Source organism: Oncorhynchus gorbuscha, linkage group LG15 (genome assembly GCF_021184085.1).
Source record: "Oncorhynchus gorbuscha isolate QuinsamMale2020 ecotype Even-year linkage group LG15, OgorEven_v1.0, whole genome shotgun sequence".
Classification (NCBI taxonomy): Eukaryota; Metazoa; Chordata; class Actinopteri; order Salmoniformes; family Salmonidae; genus Oncorhynchus; species Oncorhynchus gorbuscha.
Window position 1 is genome coordinate 40159216 of NC_060187.1, and position 10000 is coordinate 40169215.

A 10000-nucleotide genomic window follows, 5' to 3' on the forward strand; every position below is an offset into this window, starting at 1 on the left:
GCCCAGCAGTATGTTTATATTTCTGCTTTGTTATTGTTAAGAGTCGAATGCTGTACTGCATGGGCGTCAGATTGAGCTGACCCAAGCCAAGTCTACTATGAAGGATTGTGCTATCACGGTACATTCTGCTCAGTGGTGGTCGGTGCCATTTAAGATGAGGGATGATAATAATTTTTTTTCATGAGCATGGCCTTATTTCTATTACAGCATATTGGATGACTGTCATTTATATTCCATTCACCCAGCTCAATGTAACATCGACAGGTTTTTCAACAGAATCGGCGCAATAAATACACCTCTAATCACACACACAGTTCACTTTCATAGCAGCCACATAATAATACAAACAGCTTGTTGTATATATAATTCGTTCTCGCATCTATCTACGCGCTCTCCTCCTCTCACTTTTTCCCTTCACTTGTGGACTTCAGTGCACAACACATCAGCTGTCTGTGACAAGGCGGAAAAACATTCCAAGCCATATCATGATCACTAACCGCTACACACAGCCAACATCGTTGTCATGTCATAGTCAACATATCTACTAGAACTAAAGCATTAGTAAACCCACTACAATCATGCAGTGCAGAGTAGTCAGCAGCAAGCAGTTTAGCAGTTACAGTGGCAGGCCTTGACTTGAAAGAGTTCCAGTGTTGGATAGCCATAGCAAACTATGTTTAAACCAGATGTTTGAGTAGGCTAAACCAACTAGCTGTATTCGATGCTAGCTAAGAAAGTGAAAGTGAAAACAAATATACTACGAAATATAGCTCTCTCTCTTGCTTCACCTTAATTTTGGAAAAATGTATTTGTCTAAAACATTTCAACTATTGTCTTTCTCTTTCTTTTAGTCAACTACTCACCACATTTTATGCACTGCAGTGCTAGCTAGCTGTAGCTTATGCTTTCAGTACTAAATTAATTCTCTGATCCTTTGTTTGGGTGGACAACATGTCAGTTAATTTTGCAAGAGTTCTGATAGGTTGGAGGACGTCCTCCAGAAGTTGTCATAATTACTGTGTCAGTCTATGGAAGTGGGTGAGAACCATGAGCCTCCTAGGTTTTGTATTGAAGTCAATATACCCAGAGGAGGACAGAAGTTAGCTGTCCTCCGGCTACACCATGATGCTACCCTACAGAGTGGTGTTGAGGCTACTGTAGACCTTCATTGCAAAATAGTGTGTTGTTATAAATGATTTGGTGACAAATGAATATATTTAGTATATTCTTAACTGAAAAGGATAACTTTTTCATGAAAAATTAAATTCACTGAGGAGCCTCCACTGATTATTCTGCATAGTCAGCTGAATGAATAAAGGCTGTAAGAGTAGTCTAGGTCTGGAAGACAAGTAGAGGCCATCCACGTCGCTCCGGGCAAACGCCCTGCCCACTAGCACTTCTTATCCGCAAGGAGTCTGGATTTGTTTTCCTACCCGACGTCTGTTCCGAGGACGTTAGGGTAACAGTCCTACGTTAAAAGGGCTCAGATAATAAGCTGTTCCAAGGATGTGTTGACTTGAGGTCCCCACGTTGAAAGGACAAAGACCACCTACAGAACTAAGCCAACCTTAGAGAACCTAACAAAATTAGCATCGAATTTCAATGTGAAGGTGACGACCTACACCCCGGAAAGATGAATTTTGACTACCAGCCAGAATATAGCATGAGCTTAAAGTATGGCAACTTGGTATGAACTTTTAACTCTTATTCACTCCAGAAGTGATACCTCCTAGCCGTTGAGTTAGCAGCAGTCTCTAAACGTGGGCTAGGAGTGGACGGACGGAGTATCCATTCTACCACGCTCCAGTTCACCACTAGACATTCTTCAGAGGACCAGAGATCCATAAAGGACAAACCGACCTTCCATCAACGATCAATCTACCGAAGCGCAGCTCAGAGTAAATATTTATTGCATTCTCATTTTTCAAACGGGTGGTTATTTAGAATGCATAAGATTCTGTATTTAAGATAGCATAGCTTCTCCCTTTGTTACTCAGTCTTCCCGCTCTTTCACTCAAACCCAACCCCCTCTCTTTGTGTAACCAGCCGTCGTATCTGTTCCGTCCACCAGGAACGTTTTATTTATGACATAATAGGTCCATCAATGTATGATTAATTCTGTGTATATGATTCATTCTGGGTATAGTAGTTAGGTATTTAGGAAATAAATAAATAAACCCAATTTTGTATTGCTGATTCAACTTGTTAGCCGGGGTTCGTGAAGATAACCAAGAATTTACCACTTTCAGATGAGACTTAACAAGGTGACGATTAAATATTGACTGCTATGGATGTAGAAGATTACTAGGTCTTTAAGAGTTTATTCGGAAGATAACAGCTCTATAAAAATTATTTCGTGGTGCCTCGACTTTCTAGTTAATTATCTACCTGATTAGCTTAATCATGTAATATTAATTACAGATAAATTATTTTATAGAATATTATGTCATATCACTTAATCCGGCATAGCCAAAGACACGACACATGTCTAGTGAGTATGCAGGCCATGGGGGAACTGGAACATTTTCAGCTTCCAGGTATTGTGTACAGATCCTTGCAACATGAGGAAGTGCATTATCATGCTGAAACATGAGGTGATGGAGGTGGATGAATGGCATGACAATGGGCCTCATGATCTCGTCACGGTATCTCTGTACATTCAAATTGCCAATCAATAAAATGCAATTGTGTTCATTGTCCGTAGATTATGCCTGCCCATACCATAACCCTCCGCCTCCATGGGGCAAACTGTTCACAACATTGACATCGGCAAACCGCTCACCCACACAATGCCATAAACCTGGTCCGAGGTTGTGAGGCCGGTTGGACGTACTGCCAAATGATCTGAAACAACGTTGGCAGGACAATGGGTTTCTTATGGTAGAGAAATTAACATTCAGTTCTCTTGCAACAGCTCTGGTGGACATTCCTACAGTCAGCATGTCAATTGCATAATCCCTCAAAACTTGAAACATTTGCGGCATTGTGTTGTGACAAAACTGTACATTTTAGAGTGACCTTTTATTGTCCCCAGCACAAGGTGCACCTGTGTAATGATCATGATGTTTAATCAGCTTCTTGATATTCCACACTTGTAAAATGGATGGATTATCTTGACAATCTTTACATTTTGTGTTTATATTTTTGTACAGTGTACATAGGGCAGTCCCTAAGTTGCAGGGTAGAGTACCCGGTGGTAGCCGGTTATTGACAGTGACTGAGAGGCAGAGTAGGGTACTGGGCAGACTACTAGGCGAAGGTGATCTAGTGGTGATTGTTTTACAGATGGTAGCTGGATGAACAGGCAGTGGCTCGGGTGGCTGAACTCCATGATAATCTTCTTGCCCTTCCTGTAGATGTCCTGGAGGGCAGGTAGTGTGCCCCCGATGCGTTGGGCTGACCGCTCCAGCTCTGAGGTAGCAGACGTGCAATTGCCGTAGCAGTGATTGAGCTGTTGCACCTTCACCACGCTGTCAGTGTGAAGGGACCATTTCAGGACCTCAGTGATGTGCGCACCGAGGAACTTCTGGAGCGTCTGATCCTCTCCACTGCAGCTCCTTCGATGTAGACGGGGGCGTGCTCTATCTGCCGTCTCCTGTAGTCTACGATCAGCTACATCATTTTGTTGATGTTGAGGGGGTGTTTACTTTCCTGGCACAGCTCCACCAAGACACTCCTCCTCTCTGTCGGCTGTCTTGTTGCTGTTGGTAATCAGACCTACCACTGTTGTGTCGTTAGCAAACTTGATGATTGAGTTGGAGATGTTCATGGGTAAACAGAGAGTAAAGGAGGGCGCTGAGCATGCATCTCTATGTGTTGAGAATCAGTATGGCGGAGGTGTTGTTGACTACCTTCGCCAGGTGGTCAGCTGGTCAGGAAGTTCAGGGTCCAGTTGCACAGAGAGGGGTTCAGGCTGAGCTGTAGTTGATGAACAGCATTCCTATATAGGTATTCCTCTTGTCCAGGTGGGATAGGGCAGTGTGGAGTGCGATTGAGATGGTGTCATCTGTGGATCTGTTGGGAAGGTATGCAAATTGGAGTGGGTCTAGGGTTTCCGGCATGATGGTGTTGATGTGAGCCATGACCAGCCTTTCAAAGCACTTCATGGCTACCGAAGTGAGTGCTATGGGGCGGTAATCATTTAGGCATTTTACCTTCACTTTCTTGGGCACGGGGACTATGGTGGTCTGTTTGAAACATGTAGGTATTACAGACTCGGTCAGGGAGAGGAGGAAAATGTCAGTGAAGACACTTGCCAGTTGGTCCGCGCATGCTTTTAGTACACGTCCTAGTAATCTGTCTGGCCCAGGGGCTTTGCGTGATCACACAGTCGTCCGGAACAGCTGGTGCGCTCGTGCATGCTTCAGTGTTGCTTGCCTTGAAGCGAGCATAAAAGGCATTTAACTCGTCTGGTAGGCTCCCGTCATTGGACAACTCGCGGCTGGGTTTCCCGTTGTAGTCCTTAATATTTTTCAAGCCCTGCCACATCTGACGAGCATCAGAGCTGGTGTAGTAGGATTCAATCTTAGTCCTGTATTGACGCTTTGCCTGTTTGATGGTTCATCTGAGGGCAGAGCAGCATTTATTTTAAGTGTCCTGATTAGTGTCCCACTCCTTGAAAGCAGCAGCTCTAGCCTTTAGCTCGGGGCAGATGTTGCCTGTAATTCATGGCTTCTGGTTTGGGTATGTACATACAGTCACATTGGGGATGATGTCGTCAATGCACTTATTGATGAAGCCGGTGACTGAGGTGCTATACTCCTCAATGCCATTGGATGAATCCCCGAACAACAGACAAAGCTTGTAAGCAGGAATCAGTAGGATATAATTATGGTCAGATTTTCCAAATGGAAGGCGAGGGAGAGCTTTTTATGCATCTCTGTGTGTGGAGTAAAGGTGGTCTAGAGTTTTTTTTCCTCTTGTTGCACACGTGACATGCTGGTATAAATTAGGTAAAACAGATTTTAAGTTTGCCTGCATTAAAGTCACTTCTGGATGAGCATTTTCTTGTTTGCTTATGGCCTTATACTGTGCGTAAGTGCGTACTTAGTGCCAGCATCGGTTTGTGGTGGTAAATAGACAGCTACGAATAATATAGATGAGAACTCTCTTGGTTGATAGTGTGGTCTACAGCTTGTCATGAGGTATTCTACCTCAGGCGAGCAATATCTTGAGACCTCTTTAATATTAGACATCGTGCACCAGCAGTTATTGACAAATAGACACCCAGCCCAGCCCCTCATCTTACCAGATGTAGCTGCTCTGTCGATGCACGGAGAAGCCGGCCAGCTCTGTATTATCCGTGTCGTTGTTCAGCCACGTCTCAGTGAAACATAAGATATTACAGCTTTTAATGTTTCGTTGGTCGGATATTCTTCATCGTAGATTGTCCCATTTTTTTCCAATGATTGCATGTTGGCCAATAATACGGAGGGATGTGGTGCTTTCCCCACTTGTCGGCAAATTCTTACAAGGCACCCCGCACTCCTCCCCCTTTTCCTCTGTCTTTTCTTCATGCTGATGACGGGGATTTGGGCCTTGTCATGACAAAGCAGTATATCCTTCGCTTCAGACTCATTAAGAACTTCTTCTTCTGCAATCCCGTTAACGGGATGATATGACAACAGCCAAATTCAAAACAACAGGAATCTCATGACTAAAATTCCTTAAACATACATGTATCTTATAACGTTTTAAAGATAATTTTGTTTTTAATCCCACCACCATGTCCGATTTCAAATAGGCTTTACAGTGAAAGCACTACAAACAATTATGTTAGGTCATCACCAAGCCAAAGAAAAACTTTGCCATTTTGCCATTTTTCCTGCCAAAGAGAGGAGTCACAAAAAGCACAAATAGAGATAAAAATTATTCACTAACCTTTGATGATCTTCGTCAGATGACACTCATAGGACTTCATGTTACACAATACATGTATGTTTTGTTTGATAAAGTTCATATTTATATCAAAACATCTGAGTTTACATTGGCACGTTACGTTCACTAGTTCCAAAAACATCCAGTGATTTTGCATAGCCACATCGATTCAACAGAAATACTCATCATAAATGTAGATGATAATACAAGTTATACATGTGGAATTATAGATATACCTCTCCTTAATGCAACCGCGGTGTCAGATTTAAAAATAAAAAAAGCAAACCATGCAATAATCTGAGACGGCGCTCAGAAAAATAATCAAATTAGCCACCATGTTGGAGTCAACAGAAATCAGAAATCACATTATAAATATTCCCTTACCTTTGATGATCTTCATCCGAATGCACTCCCAGGAATCACAGTTCCACAAAAGATGCTTGATTTGTTCGATAATTTCTGTTATTCATGTCCAAGTAGCTACTTTTGTTAGCGCGTTAGGTACACATATCCAAACGCTCGTGCATTACTTCGGACAAAAACTTCAAAAAGTTATATTACAGGTCAAAGAAACATTTCAAACTAAGTATAGAATCAATCATTAGGATGTTTTTATCATAAATCTTATAAATAAATGACCAACCGGAGAAATCCTTTGTGTCTAGAGGAGCAACATCAGGGCAATATCATGTGGAATGCTCATGACCAGGAAATGGCTCTCTGCCAGTAACCTGACTCATTCAGCTCTTATTCAGTCCCACAACACAGTAGAAGCCTCATTCATTCATATCCCACTGTGAATTCAATAGGGCCTTGGTTGAAAATCGACCAACCTCAGATTTCTCACTTCCTGTTTGGATTTCTTCTCAGGTTTTTGCCTGTCATATGAGTTCTGTTATACTCACAGACATCATTCAAACAGTTTTAGAAACTTCAGAGTGTTTCTATCCAATAATATAATTACAATATGCAAATATTAGTGACTGAGACTGAGGAGCAGGCCGTTTACTCTGGGCACCTCTGGGCACCTTTCATCCAAGCTACTCAATACTCCCCCTGCAGCCATAAGAAGTTAAAGAAAATATCTTTGTCCAGTTCGAGGTGAGTAATCGCTGTCCTTATGTCCAGAAGCTCTTTTCGGTCATAAGAGAAGGTAGCAGCAACATTATGTACAACATGAGTCACAGACAATGTGAAAAAATAAATAAATAGCACGGTTGGTTAGGAGCCCGTAAAACGGGAGCCATCCCCTCTGGCGCCATTATATATCAATGAGGATTCTTACAGACTCCGAGAACCATAAAAAACGTGATCGCTGTTTTACCACATACTCGTCTCCTTCCCCCTCGCCCGGGCCCCCAAGATACACTCAGATGTTCTGAGGGCAAAGGATGCTGGGACACCAGCTGTGGATTTAATGATTTTGCCCCCAGGCCTCAGATCAGAAGTGAGAGAAATATAATTCTGTCTCTACATAGAGAGGAGAGCCATGACCTCAAAACGCCTCCGCAAAGTCTGCGTGTGTGTGCGTGTGTGTGTGTGTGTGTGCGTGTGCGTGTGCGTAAGTGCGTAAGTGCGCATGCTTTCCTGTTAAACTTTGAGTTTGTTCATCTGTATCATAGGCACCTGCAGCAATTTTACATAAATACAGTACTGTATGTGTCACTACAAATCTATACATATTCATTCTAGCATGATTGCGTGGGTGTAAATATCTAAATATCAAACAAATCCAACATCAAACTGCCTCCTCCCAGGATCCTCTCCCTGCCTCCTCCCAGGATCCTCTCCCTGCCTCCTCCCAGGATCCTCTCCCTGCCTCCTCCCAGGATCCTCTCCCTGCCTCCTCCCAGGATCCTCTCCCTGCCTCCTCCCAGGATCCTCTCCCTGCCTCCTCCCAGGATCCTCTCCCTGCCTCCTCCCAGGATCCTCTCCCTGCCTCCTCCCAGGATCCTCTCCCTGCCTCCTCCCAGGATCCTCTCCCTGCCTCCTCCCAGGATCCTCTCCCTGCCTCCTCCCAGGATCCTCTCCCTGCCTCCTCCCAGGATCCTCTCCCTGCCTGTGGAGCCTAGAACCTGTCCAGGTTTGACAGCAGAGTGTGAAGCACATCCTGCATGCGCATCACAATTAGCATCAAGCGCTCCACTGCTTCTCCGCCTACTTATTGATGGACTGCTGAGTCAATGCTTTTAATTACAACTACTCTAAACAGCTCAGATCTCTCCGAAAAGTTAGATCTCTCTTGCTTCTCTGGTCGGATGGGTAAGTGATAGTGGCAGGCAATTTGTGCCCTGTCCTGTGACTCCGGTGTTGTAACTGATCCTGTCTCCTCGTGTGTCCTTGTCTTCTTGTGTCCCCTTGGTCGTATTCATTAGGTCATGCAATGCTGTTGTCTTTAGTTTGGTGCCTAATGAGCACGTCCCTTGTGTCTCCTTTTTACCTGACAGACATCGACGACTGCCAGTCCAACCCGTGTCAGAACGGAGGCACCTGCATCGATGAGATCAACTCCTTCGTGTGCCTGTGTCTGCCCAGCTACGGTGGAGCCACGTGTGAGAAAGGTAACGTTTTCATCACGTAACACCTCTGTCGCTAACCCACATCCCCGGGGAAAGGAGGAAGTGGTTGAAATGTATCAGTGCAGAAGCTTATGACAGAACACCTGTTCTCAGCTGGAGTCCCTCAAGGAGGAACAATCCCTAGTGGGTATGAACGCAGCTACACCACTTCAAAATTATGAACGTTATTTTTGCGCTTCCATTACATGAAAGCAGTCACATTGCCCTCAAACAGAATTGTCTGACAATCACAATACTAGACAGAGGTTTATTTAAAGCACTGAGAGAAATACAGAGTGAGAGTGGGAAAGGAGATAGGGAGAGTAGGAAAGCTAGAGATGGACAAGGTGTGTGGAAAGAGGAATGGGGCCCAGAGAGAGGGTCCATAGCCCCTCCATTCCGAGCCCTACGCCACGTACCCCTGCCACAGCCACAGCACTCATACAGATGACATATTGAAGAGGCTATGGACCCTGGCTTCTCCCTTCACATGTGATCTCACTCACTCACTCACTCACTCACTCACTCACTCACTCACTCACTCACTCACTCACTCACTCACTCACTCACTCACTCACTCACTCACTCACTCACTCACTCACTCACTCACTCACTGCTCTGATTCTGGGGGTTTTCCTCAATGTGTATGTGTCTGCCCAGCTACGTTGGAGCCACGTGTGAGAAAGGTAACGTTTTCATCACGTAACACCTCTGTCACTAACCCACATCCCCGGGGAAAGGAGGAAGTGGTTGAAATGTATCAGTGCAGAAGCTTATGACAGAACACCTGTTCTCAGCTGCAGTCCCTCAAGGAGGAAGAATCCCTAGTGGGTATGAACGCAGATATACCACTTCAAAATTATAAACGTTATTTTGCGCTTCCATTACATGAAAGCAAGTCTAGGAAAGATAGCCAGCCACATAGCCCTCAAACAGAATTGTCTGATAATCACAATACTTTAGAAGGTGGTTTCTTTGAAGCACTGACAGAAAGACAGAGTGATAAAGGAAAGAAATAAGGTGAGAAAAAATCTAAATAAATCAAAAGGTAGGGAGAATAAGCTATACAAGTTGGTCCATAAATAGACCTGGACAGTGGACTAATGCATATTTACCACAGTAGAAGCCCAACGTCTGGTAACTGTATCCCAGCTCCCTCTTCCTGCAGAGCTCTTTCAGGGTAATGGGCCTTTACAAATCTAACGGCAGCGAGAGAGGGAAAGAAAGAAAGTGAAAGATGGGCAAGATGTGTGGAAAGAGGAAGGAAAGGAGGATGGGTCCCAGCGAGAGAAAAACACAAAAAAAGGACAGTGGTGTGTGTGTGTCTGTGTGTGTGTGGAGCCTAGTCAGTTACGTGTGTGTGGAGATGGACAGACAAGTGCCAGTGAGGCGTAGAGGGTTGAGGCTCAGTGAGTGTGTGTGTGATTGCTCTGCTAGAACGAGACTGGCCTCTTCACCAGGACCTCCTCTCCAATCAGAGCCCTACGCCATGTGCCCCTCACCAGCCAGCCTGCCACACCAGAGCACTCATACAGATGAGCTGTTGAAGAGGCGATGGACTCTGG

General features: G+C 44.5%; 1 protein-coding gene across 2 annotated transcripts in view; it reads left to right on the plus strand.

The window, feature by feature from the left end:
- The window catches only part of LOC123997059 (neurocan core protein-like), a 200204-nt gene that overhangs the window by 157509 nt on the left and 32695 nt on the right, over window positions 1–10000 (plus strand). For both annotated transcript variants that reach the window (XM_046301031.1, XM_046301033.1), the window contains exon 11: window positions 8325–8438. In XM_046301031.1, coding sequence (XP_046156987.1) covers window positions 8325–8438 — 114 coding nt within the window. The remainder of the gene's footprint in view (window positions 1–8324; window positions 8439–10000) is intronic.